Source organism: Polyodon spathula, unplaced genomic scaffold, assembly GCF_017654505.1.
Source record: "Polyodon spathula isolate WHYD16114869_AA unplaced genomic scaffold, ASM1765450v1 scaffolds_781, whole genome shotgun sequence".
In the NCBI taxonomy this organism is placed as follows: domain Eukaryota; kingdom Metazoa; phylum Chordata; class Actinopteri; order Acipenseriformes; family Polyodontidae; genus Polyodon; species Polyodon spathula.
This window is the reverse complement of record NW_024472269.1, coordinates 1-25,000: the sequence shown is the minus strand read 5'-3', so window position 1 is coordinate 25,000 and position 25,000 is coordinate 1. Positions and strand designations below refer to the sequence as shown.

The 25,000-nt window shown below is 43.7% G+C and overlaps 3 protein-coding genes across 3 annotated transcripts; 2 read left to right on the top strand and 1 right to left on the bottom strand.

Moving 5' to 3' along the window:
* The first annotated feature begins 164 nt into the window (after positions 1 to 164).
* Positions 165 to 7,082, top strand: LOC121308806 (chromodomain-helicase-DNA-binding protein 1-like). Its single transcript, XM_041241450.1, has 9 exons — positions 165 to 197; positions 530 to 759; positions 906 to 1,062; positions 1,450 to 1,631; positions 1,859 to 2,044; positions 5,195 to 5,290; positions 5,506 to 5,618; positions 6,006 to 6,448; positions 6,850 to 7,082. Exons 1-6 carry the CDS (start codon positions 165 to 167, stop codon positions 5,286 to 5,288), a joined length of 882 nt encoding a protein of 293 aa, XP_041097384.1. The 3' UTR covers positions 5,289 to 5,290; positions 5,506 to 5,618; positions 6,006 to 6,448; positions 6,850 to 7,082.
* A 248-nt stretch (positions 7,083 to 7,330) lies between these two features.
* On the bottom strand, positions 7,331 to 17,364 carry appbp2 (amyloid beta precursor protein (cytoplasmic tail) binding protein 2). The gene is made up of 13 exons (XM_041241451.1): positions 16,970 to 17,364; positions 15,117 to 15,205; positions 14,609 to 14,760; positions 14,228 to 14,351; positions 13,916 to 14,084; positions 13,319 to 13,408; positions 12,935 to 13,002; positions 12,742 to 12,847; positions 12,477 to 12,601; positions 12,209 to 12,294; positions 11,641 to 11,831; positions 11,220 to 11,385; positions 7,331 to 10,956 (listed from the first exon to the last, which is right to left on the bottom strand). The coding sequence occupies exons 1-13, from the start codon at positions 17,105 to 17,107 to the stop codon at positions 10,700 to 10,702; spliced, it is 1,761 nt and encodes a 586-aa protein (XP_041097385.1). The 5' UTR covers positions 17,108 to 17,364; the 3' UTR covers positions 7,331 to 10,699.
* An 88-nt stretch (positions 17,365 to 17,452) lies between these two features.
* Positions 17,453 to 24,994, top strand: ppm1db (protein phosphatase, Mg2+/Mn2+ dependent, 1Db). Its single transcript, XM_041241452.1, has 4 exons — positions 17,453 to 18,413; positions 22,008 to 22,236; positions 22,925 to 23,049; positions 24,711 to 24,994. Exons 1-4 carry the CDS (start codon positions 17,864 to 17,866, stop codon positions 24,953 to 24,955), a joined length of 1,149 nt encoding a protein of 382 aa, XP_041097386.1. The 5' UTR covers positions 17,453 to 17,863; the 3' UTR covers positions 24,956 to 24,994.
* Positions 24,995 to 25,000: the final 6 nt, after the last annotated feature.

Genomic DNA, 25,000 nt, shown 5'->3' with positions numbered 1-25,000 from the left:
ATTATACATGCAGCACTGATGGCAAGATATTTGTATGCGGTGCACTGGATAGGAAACCAGTTCAGTTCAATATGCACTGTAATGAGAGTTCACTATATCTCCTGCTGTTCCGCCTTTCAACTCCAACGTGCTTCCAATCTGTGGAATTGGATTGATCAGGGTGGATGGATGTAATGAACGATGAATTGCCTGCATCGGTAAGGGAGCGGAGTGGCGCAGTGTGGTTATCCACTAGCCTCGCAATCCATTCACCTCTGGAGTTCCAAACTGGCATACATGAGAAAACCAGCACACAGATTGTCAGTCTCTGAGAGACAGATAGACGCACTCCAGGACTGAGTGACGGGGTGTTCAGAGTTAGGTCTGCTCTCAAAGCTGCAAGGTGAAGCTGCCCTAGTTCTTGCTGGCATTGTGCCTGTCTATAGAAAAGCAATGCTCCCCCACCCCTACCTTGTGTGAGCAGCACTGATGTATTTTACAAAGAGCTCCTGGTTATTTCTGATTAAAGGCTTGCTCTGTGTTCCTGTAGTGTAAGGAGAGCATGAGGCCGGTAAAGAAAGCCCTGAAACAGCTGGAGCTGCTGAAAGACCTTCCCTTGGAGCAGCAGGTCAGCTCTACCAGAACACAGGTGCTCAGGATTGGGGAGCACGTCAGCACCTGCCTGGCAGAGTACAGCACAGCACAGGAGGCCAGATACTGGAAAAGGTCCAGTACCTACTACCTAGTATACTCATTGAACACTGGGACACACAACATGCTGTGCTCCTAGTCACTAACCATAAAGGACGTTCACAACTGTCCTTGTCTCAGATTTCAGGTAAATAGAATTGAGTACCCTGTACAAGTAGACAAGCGTTTCAGCCAGCCCTTTCTGCAGTGTAAACAACGACCCTCCTGGGCAAATAAATACGCGTCCTGACGTTTCTGTTGCTCTTCATAATCTTTTTATTTTTGAATTTTAGGTATTTATGGAAATTTGCATCCATCTTTTCAGAACACAACGCTAGAACTCTGCGCAGACTGTATAAGTATTCACAGGTTAATCAAGAGGACAAATTCATGGTAAGCATATGTAAAGGCTTGAGTTTTTTTCTTACTATTCTATACCAATGTTTGCAGTATTACTGGCAGTGTGTGAATCAATGCAAAATTACAACTCTAGCATTTCCACTTGAATTAGCACAGAGGTGTAACCCAGTATACAGGTATGTGGCTTCTTTATTATGTAAACATCACAGGATACAAAGGCTACCATAAACATCATAAGGGAGGCTGTGTTCTTCTTCAGTGTTAGTGAAATAATCTCAAGACCTTGGAAGACCAGACAAACTACACGCAACTCTTGAATGAAGTTATCGCATGGTGAACAATTGCTTAAAAATATGTGGTTATTAATGGCTTCTGCATTCATGCCAGCTTGAGTGGTTTGTATTGTTGCTTTTCCTTTAGAAGACATACTGGGGATCAGGGTTCCCAGGCCCTGCCCAGGTCCAGTCTCTTGAATGTAAGCAGCTGTACAATGCCTGGGGCCTACCTGTGGACTCGAGCAGTTCAGACCTTGACAGGAGCCAGTCAGCAGTAGAGGACCAGCACTTGACTGACAGGCACACTGATGGGAGCTTTTCAGGCAGGTAATGAAAATTGCTTAAAAATGTCACCATGAGGCTTGTGTTTTTATGCAGGAACTCTGCTGCTTTGGTCCTATATTCTATAAGCTGACGCAAAGCTTACAGAAAATCCTAAACATGACCAAGTTGAGGGGAACGCACTCCTTAACCTTGGGCTCCCTTGACAGTGACATGCATGTGACACTTGAGCACTTATTTGTCAGCTTCATTATTTTAATATGGTGTTTGAGTTCCTCTAGAAAGAAAGAAGACCCCACACAGTCAGATGAGAGTCAGCAGGATAGCCCTTACTCCTCCAGTGCAGTTAAACCAGCACAGAAATCCTGGACATTCCCAGATCCACATGACCTAAAGAGCTTGAAAATCCCCAGGATGCTCTGCGGAAAAGAGCCTGATCCCAGCTCGGCTTCAATAAGGTACAAGTCTCCACTGCAGGCAGTCAGCGGAGCCCCCAGACTTGGAAATCCAGGCAGAGTTTGGTCTTTGTGAAACGCAGAAGCATGTAGGAAGTTCTGCTACCGGCACAGGGCTGCTTTTTGTTTCTGCTAATGTTGTTCTTATTTTTAATAAAAACAGCTGCCTATCCCTGTGTGCACAGTCTAGCGGAAAAGGAAACAATAAACTTTTTTTTTTGTTTAAGTAGTCAAGCCTAGTTTTTTTTTTTTTTTTTGTGCTTGTGAATTTCTGCTCATCAAAGGGGAGGAAAAATGGTGGTGGGTGCTGGAGAACTGTGTAGTGTTTTGGAGTGCAGACTAATGCCCAATTGAGGTGAAGTTAAGACCGCACCACTCATATTAATTATCCATTAAACCCAGGCCTCTAAATATAAAACACGTAAAAGCCACGAAACGCTAGTTAATCAGCACTGCGTCTTCCATATATTTATTGATTTGGTTGTACTGCTGGTTTAGGCAGCTTTGGTGTATTGAGCAGCTCTTTTTGGTCATTTTGTTCATAGATCAAGAGATTTTTTATTTGTCTGTAAGATGAGCTGAGTGGGGATGCTGAGGTGGATATTTAAGGATTTAAAGATGATATTTCTGCCATCCTAAAGAGGTAGTTTCCATCATCTGTGGGATTAAAACTCAGGCTTACCCCTCCACACTGCAATCTGTAAATCATTCTATTCATTTTTAATATCAAGGTTAGCCACGTAATTAGTAAGGCCAGTACTTGCAAGTAAGTGTGAAACAGCAAAGTTCAAAAGAACAATGGAGAGATCTGTGGCAGAACAGGCTCAGCCTGCTATACTTATGAAGTAGTTGGTAGTACATTGTCATGCACGGCTGCATTGGAGTGTGAGAGAGAGACACCCACCCTCCACTAATTCTTATCTCAGTTTGCTTCCAGATAACACTATGTCACTGCCTGAATGTAACTTTACCCAAGGTGCTAAAACTTTAGGGGATAAACTGTTATGGGATAAACTGTTTATCCCATGATGATATATTACACATGTGCAACTTTATTGTATTTTGGTTATAAATAGAGAGTTTCTATTCACTCTTGTATGTAATGCTAAACAAATGTTTAATGTTAAAGTAAATAGTAGCTTGCGTGCTTGGTAGTAAGCTCTTACTACAGAGGCACCAGGGCGCCCTCCTGTGGTCGTTAACATAATCGCCTAAGCTGCCAAGGCGAGGGAAACATGTTCACCGAGTCTAAACTCGGACTCTGTTTAGTTCACAATCCATGTCATTGTGTTGGTGACTGCATCGTATTGCGGGACTCCCACCAACCTCTCAAAAGTAATATTGTTAGAATGGAGGTTTTACAGTAGCAGACAGTCTACATTACTAGGACAATGTGCATTTTAAGACCCCCAACTAAAGTGTAGGTTACACAGCTACAGCGTTCAGTGTACACCACAAAGATAAGAACATATATAGGATGATTTAAAAAAAACAAGGTAAATTTAAATGCTACGTACAGCACTAAACTGCAGGGTACAGCTGAGCTGGTTACGTTAGCTACTAATATAGAATGATATATGGTTGCAATCGGTAGGAAGTGACGGACCTGCAGAATCATCATCAAAGAGATGTGCTCCGGAGGAGGGTGGAAAGCCTCGGTCTCAGCGATGTCTCGCCGGAGGCGTGGCTGCTGTATTGTTATCATATTACTCAAGCGATGGTTCAGCTTCCTCATATTATTGTGAAACCAGCTATAAACATTATGTGAACACGCTTCGTCCTTAAATCTGCACTGCCTTTACTAGCGGGAAAGGTTACTGTTTTTTCAGTCTGAGAAGAATATATCGAGAGAAAAATAGTGTCCATATTTATTACCTGAATATCAAGGTCGCGTGTTTTGAAGTGAGAAATAATAATATTGGGTTGTTTTGTTTGGAGACGGCGCGGTCACGCACAGGCTGCACAGAATAGAATTTGAACGAGTTAATTTGCTTAAGGAAGGTGACGTGTTTTGGTTTGCTGAGCTGGAGCCTCTGCGATTGAAATGGTATCTGAAGTGTTTCTGTATGTCCCCAATATCATTGGTAAGCGAATCTATAGGGTAGCGTACACTGAATACCCAAATAATGATTGAACATCTGTACAATAATACTAGTGTATACATGTTTCAGCTTTAAATAACTATTTTACATTTCTATGATTTAGATACTGTACGATGTGAATTATCAGTCAGCTGTCTTTAAAAAATAATGAAGTGACTAATAATAATGTACAATGCACAAATACACAGCATGTATCGCACACTTCCGGTAGTTTACAGTATACCCTTATAAAAGGTTACCGTGATATTTTTTGCCTCTGATTATACTTTGCATTTACCACAGTTTACCCTGATTTCACATGCTTATTAATATGCTTTACCATTCCTCTCTGTGCTTTACAATGCTTCCCTATGCTTTATCAGACCTCTCTGTGCTTTGCAATGCTTCCCTATGCTTTACCAGACCTCTCTTTGCTTTTCAATGCTTCCCTATACTTTACCAGACCTCTCTGTGCTTTACAATGCTTCCCTATGCTTTACCATACCTCTCTGTGCTTTACAATGCTTCCCTATGCTTTACCAGACCTCTCTGTGCTTTACAATGCTTCCCTATGCTTTACCATTCCTCTCTGTGCTTTTACAATGCTTCCCTATGCTTTACCATTCCTCTCTGTGCTTTACAATGCTTCCCTATGCTTTACCAGACCTCTCTGTGCTTTACAATGCTTCCCTATGCTTTACCATTCCTCTCTGTGCTTTACAATGCTTCCCTATGCTTTACCATTCCTCTCTGTGCTTTTACAATGCTTCCCTATGCTTTACCATTTTTTCACTATTCCTTATTGCACTTTGCTATGCTTTTACTATGATAGGTTTTTATAAGGGTAGCCTATGGATTGATTTACTATAGTATTACACCGATTTGCTTGAGTCCAATGCAAACTATTCTGATCAGTGTTATTAACCAGTATTAACATTTTAAACAGTCTGTTATCTGTTATTCTGACAATAGCTTTGTTGTGCCCTCCCTCTTGAGCTCCATGCTGTGGACAGCATGTGCCTTTGCCTGCTGTTCACACCAGCTTCCGTAAAGCTTCTCATTCTGCACTCAGGGTACTTCAGGATACTGCTGCTGCTGATTGGCTGGTGGTGTTTCAACTGCCCTCCGATTTTCATTCCCTGTTACGTCATTTCCATTATACTTGATGGTAAATATGCTGTATTTAAAGCTATTCTATAAAGGGTAGATATTACACAGAATGTCATTGCATTTGTCACATTGACTCAAAAACAGAATGTGCAGATAATACAAGGGGCTGCAGAGTGATTTCAGTGTGCAGATAGTACAAGGGGCTGCAGAGTGATTTCAGTGTGCAGATAATACAAGGGGCTGCGGAGTGATTTCAGTGTGTTTCGTTGGAAGGCTTGGATGGGTACGCAGCCCGGCGCCTCAATCAGATTTCAGAGTTTGGAGCCTGGCTGGATGTCGTGATTGATAACCTGGGGAGAGGAATGCTGTGGAGCACCTTGTTTGAGGTACGAGTAAAGCTGAGCAGAATGAGAAGGCTCCTTCCACAGATCTGTACAAACAAGATGTGTTGAGCAAGTGTGTCCAAGCCTGTTCTACAAAGCCTTTAGGAGTCTCATACTACCAAAAAGGGGGTGACCTGAATAAGTGTCAAAATACAGTTCCTGTGACCTGTGTCTCTCTCTCTCTCTCTCTCTGACCTGAATAAGTGTCAAAATACAGTTCCTGTGACCTGTGTCTCTCTCTCTCTCTCTCTCTCTCTCTCTCTCTATATATATATATATATACACACACACACACACATAGTATATTCATGTTTTGAATCCACAATGAATATACTTTTCATGCTGCTTGCTCTGTGATCTGAAGGTGGGGTTTTCCTTTGTGTTCCGCAGTGGGGATATTTTGTTTCTGCATTAGAATGGTGTGTGTTTGTCTGCACACACAGCAGCATGGGTGCTGAGTGGAAGAGCCACTTCGGATGCAGCCCCTGGTGGATCCAGAGAGTCACAGCAAACGGTGAGAATTTACAGCAACTGGAGAGTAATTTCGGTTCATCAGCAGGGTAAGCTGAAATACAAAAAACCATCTGATTGTAGAACTTTCAGTGCATTAAAAGCAGCTCACCTCTGTGTACTCTACAGTTGTGTTTTCCCTGTAAACAGGTTTTAAGAGCCCGCTGGGTGTGCTTGGTATAGCTGGGCTGCACGTCCTGCCTGTCTGGTTGTACGGGTATCAGAAGGGAGTCCTGACAGATGTTCTCTCTGTCCCGTTTGCACTGCAGTGCTGTGTTATAGCCATCCTCACTGCAGGCAGGCTCCTGTGTTTTGCTGTGGAGGTAAGATATCACTTCCTTCTTTATTTTCACACCATTTGTTTTAAGCAAGATAATCCTAGCATATTGTGACTGTGCAGTTCAGCAGCTCTACCAGTCTAGGGTAGTGGTTAATTATGCACAGTATTTAAACACACCGATAATCCATTTGTCTCTACAAAGGTCAGGAAAGCACACAGTGTTGATGTTGTTTGATATAAGTGGGAAAACGACTGAATGAAATAATTTAGAAATGTGCCATGTTTAAACACAGACTGTGACTGGGCTGATGGGGGGAGTCAGTTAGCACCGTTTACTTCGTTTTGATAAGATGACTTGAAACTAACTCGACACAAAAGCCACTCTCTTGTTACAGGCCACTGTGGCTGATCCCATTTCCTACTTAATGAGCTTCACTGTTGCAGGTGTGGTGTCTCGGGGTGCACATTAAGTTCCTCACAAGAAGTGACCAGAAGACAAAGGAAAAAGACTGAAGCCCCTCTGTGTCCCAGCCCCTCTTGTGGATTTCAAAAGGAGTGCTGTTGCATTTTAAATGTAGAGTTTCTAGTAAAAGTTTGTGTTGTAACATTTTGCTTTTAGAGTAATGACATCTCCAAGTGCAGCAACAAGAGCTTTAGGGTGAATAAAATAATGTGAAATATAAGATGAATAATGTTTGACTGCCTCTATTTTCAATCCTTTAACTTCAAACCATTCTTCGCATTCTAAAGGCATTTACATTTCAAGCAATACTGCAATGACACTAGAATAAGCAGTGTGTGTGTGTGTGTGTGTGTGTGTGTGAACATCTTCAAGGCTTCAAACAAAAATGGACTGAAATATCAGTTACTTGTTTAAAAAAAACCTCAGGAAACAAAGGCTACAACATCCTTCATGAACACTATATTTAGCAGATCAATAATATTTTTTTTTAATAGTATTTCACAATGTTGGTTACAAACGTTTAATATGGTTTGATGGTTACATAATATTGGGCACTGCAGACTGAATGGAATTATTCTACTGTGTTATCTCTTTACACAAGCAATGAAGCTAATTTTGGTTAGAACCAGTACAAGTCTGCCTGTATACAAATTCACCGTGGCACTATTGATGGGAATTTCAGATTACATATTGTAGTATATCTGACTGTTATTACATTTTAAAAACCTTCCATTTGAAGCTTTAAAGGGTTAACTCCCCAGCATTAAAATGTTTATGAAAGTACAAAAACAGTACAGCGTTAATATGAGTTCAAGTGAAAATCTTCAAGCTTAGTCTTCTCCATTCATATCACAATATAATCCATATATGAATTCATGTCTCCCTTTGTAAGGGAGGTACAATAACGACACATTTTGTGCACCACAAACCTGCTTTTGTTTTTCTTAAATAAGAACGGGGATAATGTGCACTTCAGTGAACTCGCTAAGGCCACTCCTACTACTTCTACCCAAGACAGCTACAGTACAGCATGACTGTCACGTGCAGCAAGCCCGACAAATTGCTTATCTTGCTGTCCACCTGGTCACAGAGCTGTAACGTGCACAGATGTGATTACTACATCTCTACAAGTGGAAACTGGCAAGGGCCCTAACACAGGACCCACTCTGACCAAACCCCCCGCACTGCATCAATAAATCAATTAGTGCAGGGGTGCCAGATTTAAAAGCAACGTCTATGATTTCACTTAAAGGGAGCCTAATTAAAAAAAAAAAAAAAAAAAAACTATTACTGTCTTAGTTATGCTACTGATATGGGAGTAAAACACTATCTGGCACCTTTATTGCCCACACATTTAGAGGCACAAGCAGATTCTCCCCCCCAGAAAAATAAGCACATTTCTTTTTATAACGTGAGTAGAAATAGCAGGACTGACAACAATGTTAATCTATGAAATTACAGTTGATCATTCAGCAGTGTCTGTATTCTAAATTGCGTATTAATGAAATCGTTTCAGGATTTAATGTTCACTTGATGAGGCCTTTTCTCCACCTGTACACCCAGGGTCATGTCCTTCAGATTTCTGGGCTGTGAATTACATGTTTGGCACTGAAGCACTAGCTCCTTAGTGTTTCTGAGTGATGAACAGACTGTCCCATTGTGTCTGGATGCTGCTCACAGCACACATAGCCAAGCAGCAGCCTTGCTCGTCAACCCTGATCAGATTTTTAAGAACTAAATTTATTTCAGCTTTATAAGGCTGAAAGCATATATTTTCCTGCAATCCTCCCTCCAAAAAAGAAAATAATATTCATTTTTGTGTTTATAAATGCCTTTGTTGATGAGAATCACATCCAATTCCATCAGGCAAGTGTCCAAAACTGGCCAGATTTTGTACCCCAGAGTGAAAAAGCAAAACATAAAAGGGAAACAAACAACCACTGTAAAACAGAGAGCTGGGACGGCTTTTTGCACATTTCAAGAAATCTAATCATATAAATTACACAAACACGTCTTGCTTGTTGAATTTATGTGGGGTTTGCAATGTCAAGTATGCCACAGTTTAGTGCCAAATAAACGGTAAATATTCCATCTTTTAACAGATGAGCATTACAATTTTACTGGCACTTCCCATATCTAGAAACAGTTTGCAGCCTTTATATTGATGTAGATTAAGTATGGAATTAAAACTTGCTTTTTAATAATTTTTCTTTTTCTTTGAGCAAACTGGAAGTTAAGGTTAGGAATTTGCTGTAGTTTGGCTGTGCTTCCACATCACTGACATCAGTTCTACAATAACATTGTATTGCACTGAGTTTGCAGAAGGAAAAGCAGGCACCTGTAACAGTAATGCAGCACCTGGCACTGCTGAGGGAACATCAGCTTGGGAAGGCCAGTTCTGCTGGGAGAGCGAGGGAAGGTTCAGTGCGAGTGCATTAGCTCTCCCATAGTCTGGAACGCCTCTGAAACACAATCTTTAAAAAGACAAGTGGAGGTCCCAGTCCTACTAAATGCAAAGCTACAAATTAGACCAACGTCTCAGCAAGAAATCTTACACGATTTCCATGGCAAAGACTGCTTGTCAAATCGGTTTTTGTAACTTCAGAACTTGAAGTTTAGTATTAGTAGAACGGAATACCACGATCGAATGTGGAAAGTTATGGATGAACCTGAAACCCAAACAAGTTTAAACCTGGAATGTGCAGCCTCTCTGGATACAGTATAAGCATAAAATACAAGCCCAGCAAGTAACAGACCAGACCAGCTCCACCATGTAGTGCTGGGCTGCATGGCATCCACGTCTAAAGCCTGGACAGAAGCTGAGACGTCTTTAAATAAATACATTAAAAGAAAGAAATCGTGTGTCTTAACTTTATGCCACCACTGTAGGAATGCCTAACCTTTGCTGCAAGTTATATAACACAAGTACCTTACTGCATGGCTTTGTTTTTCCTTTTTGTCATTTACCATGCACCTCACTCAAAGAACCCAACACTGCTACACTTCTTATAAGCCAGCCACTAGTCCAATGAAATTCACTGGAGTTCAATAGTAATAGAATATAGTACAGTTTAATTGGTTTTCTTTTTCCTGGTCTCATCATAATTCATTTTAGTGCATGTGATGGATTGGAGACAACGCTGACTATTTTATTAGCATCATCATTTTTTTTTTCTTTTAAAAGAAGGGAGATCAATACAGTAGGTGTTTCGAACCCTGGTCCACAAGTGCCAAGCATCAATACATTTCTAACATCATGCATAAGTCTCACTACACTGCAACTAGCAAGGCTTTCACACCAATCCCCTACAACAGGGAGAAGAGCCCATTCAAACTCATACCCTCCTTGGAGTTCCAGGGTATAAGAGACTACACAGCAACTACACTTCAGTTCAGCAGAAAGGACACAAATGTATGTTTGTAAAGAGGCGACTGGACCTGAAAGGGGTGCTGGGCTTTGGATGATGTTTTCTCCTTGAAGCGATGCAAGGAGTCTGGGACAGTGGTATAAAAAGACAGAAGAGCAGAAGTGTAATGTGATGGAAAAGTAGCTGGGATTGGTTCAATAATCCGGGCTGCCTCTGGAAATGACGTTGTGTCTCTCCTCAGTAATACTCAGAGAAATGACAGCTGTGTTTCATTATGCTGCTGCTGGTGATGATGAAGACAGTTTATTAAAGTTTAAGGACAGAAGCTGCTCAGTCGCTATGCTGCCCCACATGTCAGGATCAGCGTTTCCAAACCACTGGGTTTTGGTTTGTTGTTGTTATTTCACAGTATGAAGGCTCCTTGCGCTTGGGAGAGATTAGTGGGTTCAGTATGCTGTGCTGTTCAGCAGCTTGGTCCTTCCACACGATCCTGGGACGAGAGAAATGACTGGACCACCTCTTCTGTGGACTGCGTGCTGGTGTTGACATCTTCAAGGGCATCTGCCACGGCAAACTGCCTGTCCCGCAGCCGGTTCCAACTCGACAGAATGTTGTGGTATTCAAAAACCTTTTCATAGTTGCCAACCGAGTTGTAGAGTTTAATGAGGCCCCTGTAATCATACTCCAGTCCACTGTATCCTTCTCCAAACAGCTTCTTGCCTGCAAGTCAACATACAGATTTACTAACAAAGTACAGGCAATTCTAAACCACATCTAAGAATTTGATAAAAATCTCAGTTCATTTTATCCTGTGTACTGAAGCCATCCTGTGCAACAGCACAATTGTATAATTAAAGCAGTATGAAATACCTTTGAATCCAAAACACTTGATACAAATAGTGTTTAAATCCAGCAACAGCAGTGTGTACATATGTGAAGTTAGCAGCACTGAGCCCCAAGACTACATTAGAGAAAACACTCACCGATTGCTATGGATCTCAGGTAGAGCTTTTCTGCATCGTCGTACTGATTCATGTCATAGTTATACAAGGAGGCAAGGTGTCCCACGGACAGAGCCACTTCATAGTCCTCCTGACCCAGCAGCTGCTCCTTGATTTGAATTGCTTTGATGTGCATTTCTTCAGCTTCCTGTTTGCAAAGTAGCACAATTCAAAACAGACGCTCATTTTAATACTGCATACCGACATGCTTGTTTTGATCTTGTACGTATTTACACAGCATGCAGCGCACACAGAAAACAAAATAACAACAGCTTGTAAGCAGTTTTCTGATTCTGTATACAGACTTCAAAAAAGAAATAAAATACATTAACATTATAATGTCAGAGTGTTAAGAAATGAGGCATTTTGGGTTTCTCGCTTTAGAAACAACATTGTCTGATACCTTGAACTTCCTCATGGACTGATAAAGTCTGCCCAGATTCCCGTAGTGCTTTGCTGTCTGGACATTGAACTCCCCGAAAGCTTTTTTGGCCAGCTGCAGTGAGGAGAGGTGCAGATCGTGTGCTTCCTGAAGAAGCCTCTGCTCTGTTTCCTTATTGTGACAATCGATTGCTATCTCCTCCAGGATGAGTGCTGGGAATAGAAAGTGCAGCACAATTCAACACCAGAAACATGAAGAGCCTGCATCTACTGCACTGGACACATTGAAAGAGACTGGAATAGTGCTATAGCACAGACATGCACCACATAACAGCAGCACAGGGAAAAACACTCAAACTAGGGCTAAATCATGCACAAACTTGGCAGACACATGGCTTATTTATAATGTTGCTCAATGTTTTGAGAACAGATCCCAGTAAATTTGAATGAGGTCAAATCCAGATCAGCTCAGTGATGACTACAGAAGCACTAGCAACAGTTGTACTGCCCTGCTGGGGCCCTGTTCTAGCAACAGTAAAGAGGTCCTGGTTTAGCGAGGTCCGCTCTCCCGGTCCATGTACAATCGGTACCTTTGACCCGTTTGGATGAAGCCAGCAGTAGATGGTCTTCTGGGAGGATGTGGGTGATGATGTCTATGGCACGTTCAGCATGAAATCTGAAAGTACAAACCACTCTTTAATTCTGTATTCGTTTGCTAAAGTGAACCAAGCCAATGGGTATTTTTGAAGTTAACAACAGGCACGTTTTAGGTTTAAACTGAAGTAACTACACACAAAGTAGACTTTACTGAGTGCCTTTAAAACAATAAACTGTCTATCAAACAGGCGCAAGACTTACAGTGCATTGTCAAATTTCCCAGAGCTGTACTGGTGCACATAGGAAGAATATGCCAAGTCTTCGTGTGCAGTGGCTACATGGATGTTCTTGCCTCCAAATACTGACTGCCGGATATCAAGCGCTGTCTGCAATGGAAACATCATTTAGATGAACACAGCATAGCGGCCCGATGAGACAGTCAGCTCTACCGATCTGAACACAGCACACTGCAGCACTCACTGCCACACTCACTCGCCTCTCAAGGGCGTGAATGAAACAAACATACCTGGTAAATAGCAACAGACTGACAGATGTTATCTACGTTGAGCAAGTAAAACCCATAGTCGAGAAGCGTGTCGGAGTACTTGGGGTGTTTGTGCCCAAAGTGTTCCCTGGAAAAACACATCAGGATCAGTTAGAAAAGAAATAAGGCCAAGTGTTCTATGAATTAAAATGAAGCAACTGTAGGGATAACTTACCGTGCTAAATAGACGGCATGTTTTATCAATTGCTCTGCTTTCCTGAATTCCCGCTTCACCACACAGGCCTGCAGGAACAAGCCCAATACAAACAGGGAGGAAAATAAACCAACTGAAAAAGTGTCCTATAGACCAACTGGCCTCCCTCAATCAAACAAGTCATTTTTATATTCTTTAAATCAATGGAAATCCCCAAGGCACATGCAAACTGCCTCAATTTGTGTCTGTTTGTTCAATTCACTGATGTTCGCTCATTGCAGAAGCTCTTCAAAGACCCTGAACAGTGATGGATGGATTTGCATTTGTGTCTGTTTGAGTGTGCGGCTTCCTTTTTTCTTCTGTGCTTAATTGTACAACAAAGCAAACAGTTATTTGGAAAGTTACCTTAGAAGCTTGTCTTAAAACATCAACCACCACTTTCACTGGTAACCCAACTGTGATCTCCTTCATTGCCGCTATACACCATTTATAAGCCTGGAAATAAGAAAACAAACAATATTTCAAAAAGATCAAATTATCAATTGCATTCACAACCATCGCATTTACAGAAAATAAAACAGAGTGAGGGCTAATAAGAGCAGCCTGACCCACTGAGCAGTGTTCTCAGGAGAGGAAATCCATCTGCACTGTATTACAGGATTATGGGAATGCAATGAAGAGCAATGGCAAGAAATAAAACTGAAAGGAATAGTAAATGCACTTCTTTATTTTCCATGGACTCATCCAGAGGTCAGAATTGAAGCACGGCACGTTCTGAGGATTGAATGTGGTGCTGCTGCACAAAGCTGATTATTAGGAGGGTAACGGGGCACCTCATGAAGCTTCTCATTAGAAATAAACTCCATCACATACCTTTTTCTTTTTTTTTTGTTAAATACATTTTGTTTTTACTACAGTGCTTTTTGTCCCAAAATATAAAGTGTTAACAGCCATCTAAATGATCCCACTAAAAGCCTAATTTCACTTGAGCACAGGACATACCTCATCATAGTGGCTTTTTGCAAAGAGCAGCGCACACAATTCCCCATACAGCGCTGCCTTGTTCGCCTGGTGGCCGTGTTTGGCTAGTTTGTCCATGTAGGACTGCGCTAGCTTAAAGGTCTCTTCTCCTAAATGGTATTTGCAGTTGCCATTGCGTACATGGAGTAACCTAGAGGGGGGTTAACAAGAGACAAAACGTGAACCCAGAATGGTCCCATTCTTTAAAGGGTTCTTAAAGAATATGCTGAAGTGTATTCCAGCTAGCAGTCTACTCAAGCTACTGCTCAAGCAGCAGGATGATGGAGGTCTCACCTTACACAGCACTCTACAGCTCGGTACCAGTGCAGCACCTCATCGTGTAGTGTACACAACTGCAGACACGACAGGAACACCTTTTCTGCATCTCCGTACCAGCCTGCATCAGACAGGAACCCTCCTGAAAGAGACGTGACCAAGAACACAACACGACTCCTTCACTGCAACACAGCTGTCTACTACACCTGCTCCTTCTCTTTGGAATCCACGGTGTGAGGTTACAGATGGGATACGGTACAACCTTGCTCTGACTCACCCCAGCATTCTGTCTATTTGGTTCAGATTGCAAAGCTGAATAGCTTAGTGGATAAACCCTGAACACTGCTATGCAGGTAGATACTTGAACCCTGGGGGTCTCACAGTCACCCTTGAACTTACCTAAAACAAAGCCGAATTGGACGGCCTTTTCTTTGACATGTCTGTCGGACTCTGCAATGTAGGAGCAGCGGCGGCTGAATGAGCTGGCCAGCACGGAGGCCACTTTCACACCATGATCCATTAATGCCTGGAAACAGTGATGGAGAAGGTGTCTGCAAAGAGAGCAGGGGAGTCAGAGTCTCCAGTGTGTGTGTGTGCGTGCCTGTAAATACAAGCAGAATTACTGTGCACAAGATAATAATGACCCCGGTTTACATCATTTCCCTCAAATGCTGAAAATATTGAGCTGCCAAAAATGATTAATGACAATGTCAAATCCCAAGATGGACTTTATCAGTGTGGCATCTGAGGCCAAATTCTTTGCATGTCATGTGACAACGACATCATCTGCTTGGTGCACCATGAGGCACTGTGCAATACCCCTAGAACATTAGGAACACATTTACATATCAAGCGGCTCTTACAGGCCCCAATGTCAGGGGTGAACACTTCCTTAAATCTTACATACCTCTTGTCAGAAGCACGGAGCACTTTCGCAAAGACCTCAAGTTCACAGAACTCACCGCCCAGCTGGCAAAGCCTGCCTTGTTGATAAAGCTGAAAAACAGCAAAAAAGAAGAAATACTCTCATTCATTTTTAAAACAGTTACATAATCAAGATACTAATGCCTGGTCTCTGGAGCTTACCAGAACAGACTGATGAATACAGTGGGTTTGGTGGCTGATCAGGATCTCAACAGAATTTACTGTAGGGGTGTCGACCTTCAGTGAAGGCATTCAAAGGTTTTGCCCACTCTGCTATAAAAGCCAACAGAAGCCCATCCCCAATGCGATCAAGGTACCTCCCACACGTCACGAGTCTGTTGAGGGATCTACACATTTCACCCACATGAACGTCACATTGTTTAACTCACACAGTGAGCTAATAAATCAGCTGTGGTGTAAAGTACTACTCTTAACCTGTCCCCTTTCATTCAGAGACGCAGCACATTCTTGTATAATATTAGAAGGCTTGACAGACACGTGACCCAGTCACTTCCACTCTAACTAACAACTTTCTACACTTCAATTCTAATGAGACTAGTTATTTGGGTAGGCACTAGGGACCAACTTCAAAAACTAGAAACTCTGACTTTTTGTGGTGGTGTCATTGGTGTATCCACTTCAGCCAGGAATCTGTGAGTAATCTTAGATTCTGGTCTTAGTTTTGAGGCTCATGTTTTGTCAGTGGTTATGTCTTCTTTCTAGCACCTATGAAACACTGCTAGAGTTCGCTCTACCCTTTAGCAGAAGGATGCTGAGAGTGTGGTCCATGCTTTTGTAACATTGCGTATTGATTACTGTAATGCATTGTTGATGGGGCTGCCTTCTCACCTGGTGAACTAGTTACAACTGGTCTACGAAAAGCATTACTGTGCTTAACTGGCTCCCATCACATTTTACTTGCAAATTTCATTTGAGATAAAAGAAGACGTGTTTAACTTTCTGGCGCCCAGCCTTCTCTCAAACTAAACCAGATCACACCACACAACAGAGTTCTGGATAAAGTTCCGTCCAGGGGAAAACCCGAAATAAAATAACACAACTACGTGACTTCCGTTAGTGCTTCATTCCACATGTAATTTAAACGACCCTGACGTGGAAAACAGCGAAGAAAGCAGGCTTTACAACAGACAGCAAGTCCTCCCGTGGTCTTGTATTAACAGTCACTCTCCTAAACAGAGCTGTTACAGTGATGACAGGCACATGTCTGAGGAGCCTTGCCTTTGTTTATTTACAGCGAAGTGAACCTAACGGTACACACTTCTCCGGCACAGTGTTTAACATGTTGTGACGTCACTGATTTGACAATCATAAAACACAGAATACCTAGAAATACCCTTTTAAACAAACAGAGAGCGACATCCACTAAACCCACTTGTTCACATCTCGTGTAATCTATTTCAAAGATGTCACTCAACACCGGCGTGCTCCGCGTTCCCGGACACTAGCAACAATGCAGCCACGCATCTACCCGAGTAATACTTACATTAAGAAGACATTTCAGAAACTCTTCCGAATCACTCACTATAGCTCCTGTGTTCCCAGGACTGGCAACGTAACATCCGCGCAGCATGGTATGTTTACAAGAAAGTCAGACAGAGAGAAACTGACGAGGCTCCACGAAAACCACACACCGCTTTGACTCCCAATCATTTACAGCAATACTATTTTTGTTTATTGGTTGTTATTTTTCACACGCAACGCCGTTTCAATACCGCTATGCCACCTAAACGGGTACCCAACGCCAGCCATTATGTCATGTCACTACACTCAAAACTTGAACAGACCCGCGGCACTAAACGGGTACTGGGCCCTTACCTTGTAATACACATCAAACTGTATGTTCTCCGGAAGAGAGCGGATCTCCCTGCGAGATCGGCTGTAGCTGTCTACCACGGCTGAAATGGCAGTATTGTACAGCGTCTCCGGGATCCACTCCAGCTCCACAGCAGCCATGTTGTTTTCCTCTGCTCGATGCACCAGCCCCCACCTTCCTTCGCTCTCAATATCCTTACAAAATGAACCACTGCTTCACTCCCGCATTCACAGATACCCTCCTAGCACAGAGCGCACCGGGGACGCTGGGGCTCTGCTGAGACCGTGTCAATGCAGCGTTATGCTGGTTTTTTTCATTGCCACTGGCCCGATACTTTTCCACCGATTTTTTTTTTTCTTCTTTTTTTCCTCTGCGCTGGTCGACGCGGTGACGTCATCACGCAGCGGCTGTCAGGCAGCTCAGTTCGTTGATTTTCTGCGCCCGGCGTTGCTGCTCTATTCGTAATTCGTGTGTATTTATTATGACTCTGTGAGTCACAAGCATTGTTTGTTTAAATATATGCATCTATTCTCATACCACAACTCACTCGAAGTAGCATGCTAAAAGCACTGTCTGATATTAGCGATCAAGCTCTACAGTAATTATACATTACAGCACACGCGTATTTATGGTAATCTTGCTAATAATCTAATATTTACACTCAAAGGGTTTTTTCTTGCAAGGGTGGATATGTCATGTGCATGAGCAGCATTGCCGACACGGGGCGCTGCTCGAGACGCCCCTGGGTGTCCCCGGGCTCGGTTGGTGACGTCACTGCGTTCCCGAGCATGCTCACAAAGCGTCCGAAATAAACAATAGCGGCGCTGCAAGGACGGGTTTGAGCACCGCCTGAGGAAGAAGAGCTAACCGGAGACCGGGAATAACCAGCTGCGATCATGGAGAGCCGATTCTCTTTACGAGTGAGCGTCTTTTCAGACCAGGGGGGCAGGAAATACATGGAGGATGTAACCGAGATTGCGGTGGAGCCCGAGCCGGGCGAAGAGGAGCTAGCGCTGACCGGAGCCGGGGAAACAAAAGAGGGAACCGGTGTTTCGGTCGAAAACACGCCGGGGCCGGGGAAGATCGCCTCGGCCGGCGGTGTAACAGAGCAAGGCGGTTTTAAAAACACTAACGGCCCGTCTGCTAGGAACGCCAGTAGAGATACAAGGAAACACAACATTGTAATTGAGAACTACGAAAGTTCACAAGCAACAGAAACCGTGGACGGTAACGCTACTAATCCAAGCTCCCGGAGCGGGAGGTCAGTGGGGTTTTTCGCAGTATTTGACGGGCACGGGGGCCGGGAGGCTGCCCAGTATGCCCGTGATCATTTATGGGATTTGATAAAGAAACAGCGAGGGTTTTGGTCGGCGGATTCCGGAGAGGTTTGTGCTGCTATCAGCAAGGGCTTCGTTGCTTGCCATAATGCAATGTGGAGAAAGCTACGTAAGTATTCTGCAATGCGTACACACGTTATCAGCACTGTGGGGTGTATATTCGGTGCTTACCGGTACACACGTTATCAGCACTGTGGGGTGTATATTCGGTGCTTACCGGTACACACGTTATCAGCACTGTGGGGTGTATATTCGGTGCTTACCGGTACACACGTTATCAGCACTGTGGGGTGTATATTCGGTGCTTACCGGTACACACGTTATCAGCACTGTGGGGTGTATATTCGGTGCTTACCGGTACACACGTTATCAGCACTGTGGGGTGTATATTCGGTGCTTACCGGTACACACGTTATCAGCACTGTGGGGTGTATATTCGGTGCTTACCGGTACACATATTCGGTGTTATCAGCACTGTGGGGTGTATATTCGGTGCTTACCGGTACACACGTTATCAGCACTGTGGGGTGTATATTCGGTGCTTACCGGTACACACGTTATCAGCACTGTGGGGTGTATATTCGGTGCTTACCGGTACACACGTTATCAGCACTGTGGGGTGTATATTCGGTGCTTACCGGTACACACGTTATCAGCACTGTGGGGTGTATATTCGGTGCTTACCGGTACACACGTTATCAGCACTGTGGGGTGTATATTCGGTGCTTACCGGTACACACGTTATCAGCACTGTGGGGTGTATATTCGGTGCTTACCGGTACACACGTTATCAGCACTGTGGGGTGTATATTCGGTGCTTACCGGTACACACGTTATCAGCACTGTGGGGTGTATATTCGGTGCTTACCGGTACACACGTTATCAGCACTGTGGGGTGTATATTCGGTGCTTACCGGTACACACGTTATCAGCACTGTGGGGTGTATATTCGGTGCTTACCGGTACACACGTTATCAGCACTGTGGGGTGTATATTCGGTGCTTACCGGTACACACGTTATCAGCACTGTGGGGTGTATATTCGGTGCTTACCGGTACACACGTTATCAGCACTGTGGGGTGTATATTCGGTGCTTACCGGTACACACGTTATCAGCACTGTGGGGTGTGGGGTGTATATTCGGTGCTTACCGGTACACACGTTATCAGCACTGTGGGGTGTATATTCGGTGCTTACCGGTACACACGTTATCAGCACTGTGGGGTGTATATTCGGTGCTTACCGGTACACACGTTATCAGCACTGTGGGGTGTATATTCGGTGCTTACCGGTACACACGTTATCAGCACTGTGGGGTGTATATTCGCTTGCTTACCGGTACACACGTTATCAGCACTGTGGGGTGTATATTCGGTGCTTACCGGTACACACGTTATCAGCACTGTGGGGTGTATATTCGGTGCTTACCGGTACACACGTTATCAGCACTGTGGGGTGTATATTCGGTGCTTACCGGTACACACGTTATCAGCACTGTGGGGTGTATATTCGGTGCTTACCGGTACACACGTTATCAGCACTGTGGGGTGTATATTCGGTGCTTACCGGTACACACGTTATCAGCACTGTGGGGTGTATATTCGGTGCTTACCGGTACACACGTTATCAGCACTGTGGGGTGTATATTCGGTGCTTACCGGTACACACGTTATCAGCACTGTGGGGTGTATATTCGGTGCTTACCGGTACACACGTTATCAGCACTGTGGGGTGTATATTCGGTGCTTACCGGTACACACGTTATCAGCACTGTGGGGTGTATATTCGGTGCTTACCGGTACACAAGTTATCAGCACTGTGGGGTGTATATTCGGTGCTTACCGGTACACACGTTATCAGCACTGTGGGGTGTATATTCGGTGCTTACCGGTACACACGTTATCAGCACTGTGGGGTGTATATTCGGTGCTTACCGGTACACACGTTATCAGCACTGTGGGGTGTATATTCGGTGCTTACCGGTACACACGTTATCAGCACTGTGGGGTGTATATTCGGTGCTTACCGGTACACACGTTATCAGCACTGTGGGGTGTGGGGTGTATATTCGGTGCTTACCGGTACACACGTTATCAGCACTGTGGGGTGTATATTCGGTGCTTACCGGTACACACGTTATCAGCACTGTGGGGTGTATATTCGGTGCTTACCGGTACACACGTTATCAGCACTGTGGGGTGTATATTCGGTGCTTACCGTGCTTACCGGTACACGTTATCAGCACTGTGGGGTGTATATTCGGTGCTTACCGGTACACACGTTATCAGCACTGTGGGGTGTACATTCGGTGCCTATTATTGTTTTTATTATTTTTTGAAGTGTCTTACAGAGACTTAAAAGTCAAATCTAAACATCGTCTATAAACTTGTATTTAGTTCGTAGTCGTTTTATTTTCTTTGTTAAATATTCGATTACTCGTCTTATCTTTAGTTAAATGTCACATTTACACTGACGTTACTTGCATTTGAACCTTGGCGCCAAATGCAGCAATCTATAATTCTGCTCCCCCCCCCCTCGGCGTATGGTAGTAGGATACATTCATGTGACAAGATTACTTTTATTTGTTGTGATTCGATACGAGGATCCTTTAGCAGGAGCTAGAATTTCATGCAGAGTCAAGCCCCCATCACCCCGTATCTCATTCACTTGCTAAAGCTGGGAAGGGGTTCGAACCCCACATACATACCCCAGTATATCCTGCACGGTGACTTTAGAAATACTGCAGACGCTTTCATTCACAGCAGTAAGACCAGTTGCAGTGGAGCAAGCCTGTCTGATCATGCTGTGTTGAGGCTTGTAAGATGTTAAAATGCCAATTGCCTTCTACGTTTGTTCTGGACCAAATAACAAAGCATTTTAATGAATTCATTTTAACATACCCTTGCCTAACTCTGCAATTTGTGAATGGAATTAAATATTTTGTTTTAGTTTGTCTTTGTGAACCTTGCTGGCTTACAAGCTCCTCAGCGTTGGGAAATGATTTCCTGGTGTTTTCAGTTTGGGTGTGTCTCCTGTAAACAGAACAGTATGCATTTTGTAATAAAGTGCTTTCATTGTCATAGCAACAATACCCAGTGCAGTGGAGTGGACATTACCAGCTGCTACAATACTGACCATAACAATATTTTCTCACTTTGTGTACACATTTAATGATATGTTATATTTTATTTCACTGCTCCCAGGGATCATTCTTCTGCATTTATAAGTCCTGCTGTGAATGCTGTAGTTCCACGGAGGGCTGTGAGAAAGCTGTGCTGCACTGTGTCTAGGGATGTCTGCTGGCAAAGTCCCGGAGAACATGCCTGGGCTTGACAGGGTGTGCAGACAAGAGAGTTCTCAGGACTTGTCAGGAAGTGTCTGCTGTACTGTGCAAACAGAGAGCTGAATGTCTAACTGGGACATGCATGTAATATTTTGTAGTAGAAAGACATTCACATGGACAATACAGACCTAGCCTTTGATTACTCTACACTTAAATATAATCTGCTTACTTCACCTGTGCTAAAAGTAGCTTACTCATTTTCTTCATTACTCTGTCCCATTTGTAGCGCGACTGTCCAGTAAAAATCAATTATCCACTAACTGCATAGACCAGTCATGCAGATCTGCACAGCCACTTGAGTCATGTTATCATGTGAGCCTGTTTCTGTTCTAACGATTGCCACTTCATTTTGTTAAACAGCGGAGTGGCCAAAGACCATCACAGGGCTTCCGAGCACGTCGGGAACCACTGCAAGCGTGGTGGTGATCCGGGGGGACAAGATGTTTGTGGCGCATGTAGGGGACTCTGGGGTGGTATTGGGGGTGCAGGATGACCCCAAAGATGACTTCATCCGTGCTGTGGAGCTCACACAGGACCATAAACCCGAGCTTCCCCGCGAGAGGCAGAGGATTGAGGGGCTGGGCGGCAGGTAGGGAGGCTGGCTTTCTATTTTAATAGTTTGAGCACACAAACCACATCATAGTTTGGCCTGGGGTCTTCTGCCACATCAGGGTCAAATCTGTAATGATTTGAGCTCTGCCTTAAAACAGGTCTGTCCGTTCGTGTGAAGCAGTGCAGTGCAGCAGTGTATTTCTCCAAAGGCTGCTAAAGCAGTTCATGTCTCAAGAAATTGCAGTGTTTGCTTTCATTCTAAAATACATACAATGATCTGTCGGGTTCTGTTTTTTTTTCTCTTGGTGACTATTGTGTAGAACAGGTAATCATTTTTTCTTTTGCTTTCTGTCCCTGTAGTTTATGCACAACACTCATATGTATATAGTAATAATACAAAAAAACAACAGCTTGGTAATACATTCATAACATTTAGTTTTTCTATGTTCTCATTTATGAGCTGCTGGCATGTGTCTCAGTCTGAAATTAGCATGCCCATTCTAAAACTGAAATGCCATCGATAAACAAATGAAATATGGCAGCAGCTGATACAAAGCTGGAAATGAAAGGAGTCCCAAGAGGGAGTCCCACCTGAGTGTGCAGGTTTGCTATGAGTTGTTGTTGTTCCTACAGCTATGAGGGATGAGCACTCGAATTAGCGGGGATCTCACTCAGGGTAGGTGTGATCTAGCCCAGCTCAGAGCATGGTGTGTGTTTCATTGCAGTGTGATCAGGAAGTCGGGGGTGAACCGGGTGGTGTGGAAGCGTCCTCGTCTGCCCCATAGTGGCCCCGTGAGGAGGAGCACTGTTATTGACCAGATCCCCTTCCTCGCTGTGGCTCGAGCCCTGGGTGAGTTTCTCCAAGCCAGACCCAATGAAGCTTATTTTAGTTTTAACCCCCCTTGCCTGACCTCTGACCCTCCCAACATTCCTTAACTGGAACCTTTTTTGATTTCCCCCCCTAATGAAGTTAGGTTTGTGCTTGCGTGTTGACCCCACCTTGCCCCTGCTCAGGGTAAAGTGTAGTGTTCAAGTTTAATGGAACTGGACCAAACTGGATCACAGCAAAACGGACCTGGCTTCTGCAAATGAGTCATGCTGCTGCCCTCTTGTGGCATCACTGGCATGTGTCCTGTAGTAGAGAACTACTGAGTCCTGAGCACACAGCCAGGCTTTTCTAATTATGTCTAAATGTAGCTTGAATATGGAAGCCCTCTTTAGCCTTCATTACAGCTTTGCAGGCAGTTAAGCGTGCAGCTGCGGTCGCTGATTAGCTGTATTACTTGTTTGCTGGAAGGTTGAGTACCTCCCGATCGCTGATGATACAAACACAGTTACAGACTCTGAACTGCAATCCTTTAGCAGAGTGCAGCAGCCCTGAGAAATTCTCATCTCTGTCAAGAGGCCAATTAAATTCCTTTTTCATGAAGAGTGCGGACTTCAAATGTCACAGTGCATCTCTAATGCAGCCTCTGCCTCCTCGCACAAGGCATCTAATTTAGCCTGCTTAGTCAGGAGTGCTCCCTGTCTCAACGTAGTAATAGCGTCCAAACTGAAGCAAAGCCTATGAGATTTTTTGAAGAGGAACAATGTGTTGTTGTGAAGGATTGCTCTGAACAAAGTAGTGTTTTGTTTATTTTGGTATTTTTAAAAAAAATGTGCCACATATTTATTAACCTTCTATGCAAACAGTTGTGAACAGGACTGTAAGACTTCACTCTTAGAACAAGAAGTACAGCAGCTGAGCATACAGAGTGAAGTCCTATGAAGCACTCCTGCTTACTGTAAAGGCTCTGGCTTTTGCTTTGGAAATCTGGAATAGTTAACGAGTCACAGGGCCTGCTTTGATTGTGCTGCTTTCCTATTTCATAACCTTTAAAAGCACTGCACTGGATGATGCTTACTGTTGCTGAAGAAACACCATTTCCTGAAGAGACTGTTCATTTCATTTATGGGGATACAAAGTTTTTTATTTTTTCTTTAACTTTGTTTTTTTCCTTTATTTATCTTTTAGATGTGCTTTTATCTGTGTGTTCATTAAAAATGAAATTAGTTCTTTGTTGGTCTCTTTCCCAATTATTTTTAAAAGCCATCGAGATGTTCTTTTGTCTCTGCACGTTTGTTCTTTGTTGGCTGGTGAGCTCAGCAGTGCATGTTTACAGGGACGCTCAAGATCACAGTGCTTTGTTTCTGAGCTCTGAAGGTGAATTGGCTCTAGATTGGAGAGGGGGCTGGTTATTGATCTGGAGTGTCTTCTGTTTTAAAGCCTCTGGAAATCTTAATTGGCCACTCTGGTGAAGAGCAGTGCTAATGGCATTTCTTCAACAGGAAGCATCTTACTGTCCTACTTTTTAAAGGTTATGGAGTCCAGTTGTAAATATATTTCACAACTTACAGCTCAGTGCTGCTCACAGCTGTATTTTAGAAGACAGCAGTTCCGTCTATTGCATTCCCAGGTATGGTTTAAAAGACAAGTGAGAGGTTAATGACTTGGGGCCACTCCCTGAACAGGTGACCTGTGGAGCTATGACTTCTACAGCAGGGAGTTTGTGGTGTCGCCGGAGCCTGACACGAGCGTGCTCACCCTGGACCCGCGGATACACCGCTACATCATCCTGGGCAGTGACGGGGTGTGGAACATGATCCCTCCACAGGACGCTGTGTCAATGTGCCAGGACCATGAGGAGGAGACACAGGTGAGCTGCACTTCTGCACGCTTCTCAAAGCAAAGGGAAAACCTGAGAGACTTCATGTGAACTTCTGAACTGCTATGTATCTTGTTCTGTATACATTTTAGAATA

Bases quoted from the DNA above. Each gene is read 5' to 3' on its own strand.
- appbp2 (XM_041241451.1), bottom strand. From the start codon at position 17,107: ATGGCTGCTGTGGAGCTGGAGTGGATCCCGGAGACGCTGTACAATACT. The intron at 12,295-12,476 runs GTAAGTCTTGCG...TTGTACTTTCAG, and splicing joins GGGAAATTTGACAATGCACT to ATTTCATGCTGAACGTGCCA. The intron at 11,832-12,208 runs GTACCGATTGTA...TTCTATTCCCAG, and splicing joins TTCATCCAAACGGGTCAAAG to CACTCATCCTGGAGGAGATA.
- ppm1db (XM_041241452.1), top strand. From the start codon at position 17,864: ATGGAGAGCCGATTCTCTTTACGAGTGAGCGTCTTTTCAGACCAGGGG. The intron at 22,237-22,924 runs GTAGGGAGGCTG...GTTTCATTGCAG, and splicing joins ATTGAGGGGCTGGGCGGCAG to TGTGATCAGGAAGTCGGGGG. The intron at 23,050-24,710 runs GTGAGTTTCTCC...CTCCCTGAACAG, and splicing joins CGCTGTGGCTCGAGCCCTGG to GTGACCTGTGGAGCTATGAC.
- LOC121308806 (XM_041241450.1), top strand. From the start codon at position 165: ATGGATGTAATGAACGATGAATTGCCTGCATCG. The intron at 1,063-1,449 runs GTAAGCATATGT...CTTTTCCTTTAG, and splicing joins ATCAAGAGGACAAATTCATG to AAGACATACTGGGGATCAGG. The intron at 1,632-1,858 runs GTAATGAAAATT...ATGGTGTTTGAG, and splicing joins GATGGGAGCTTTTCAGGCAG to TTCCTCTAGAAAGAAAGAAG.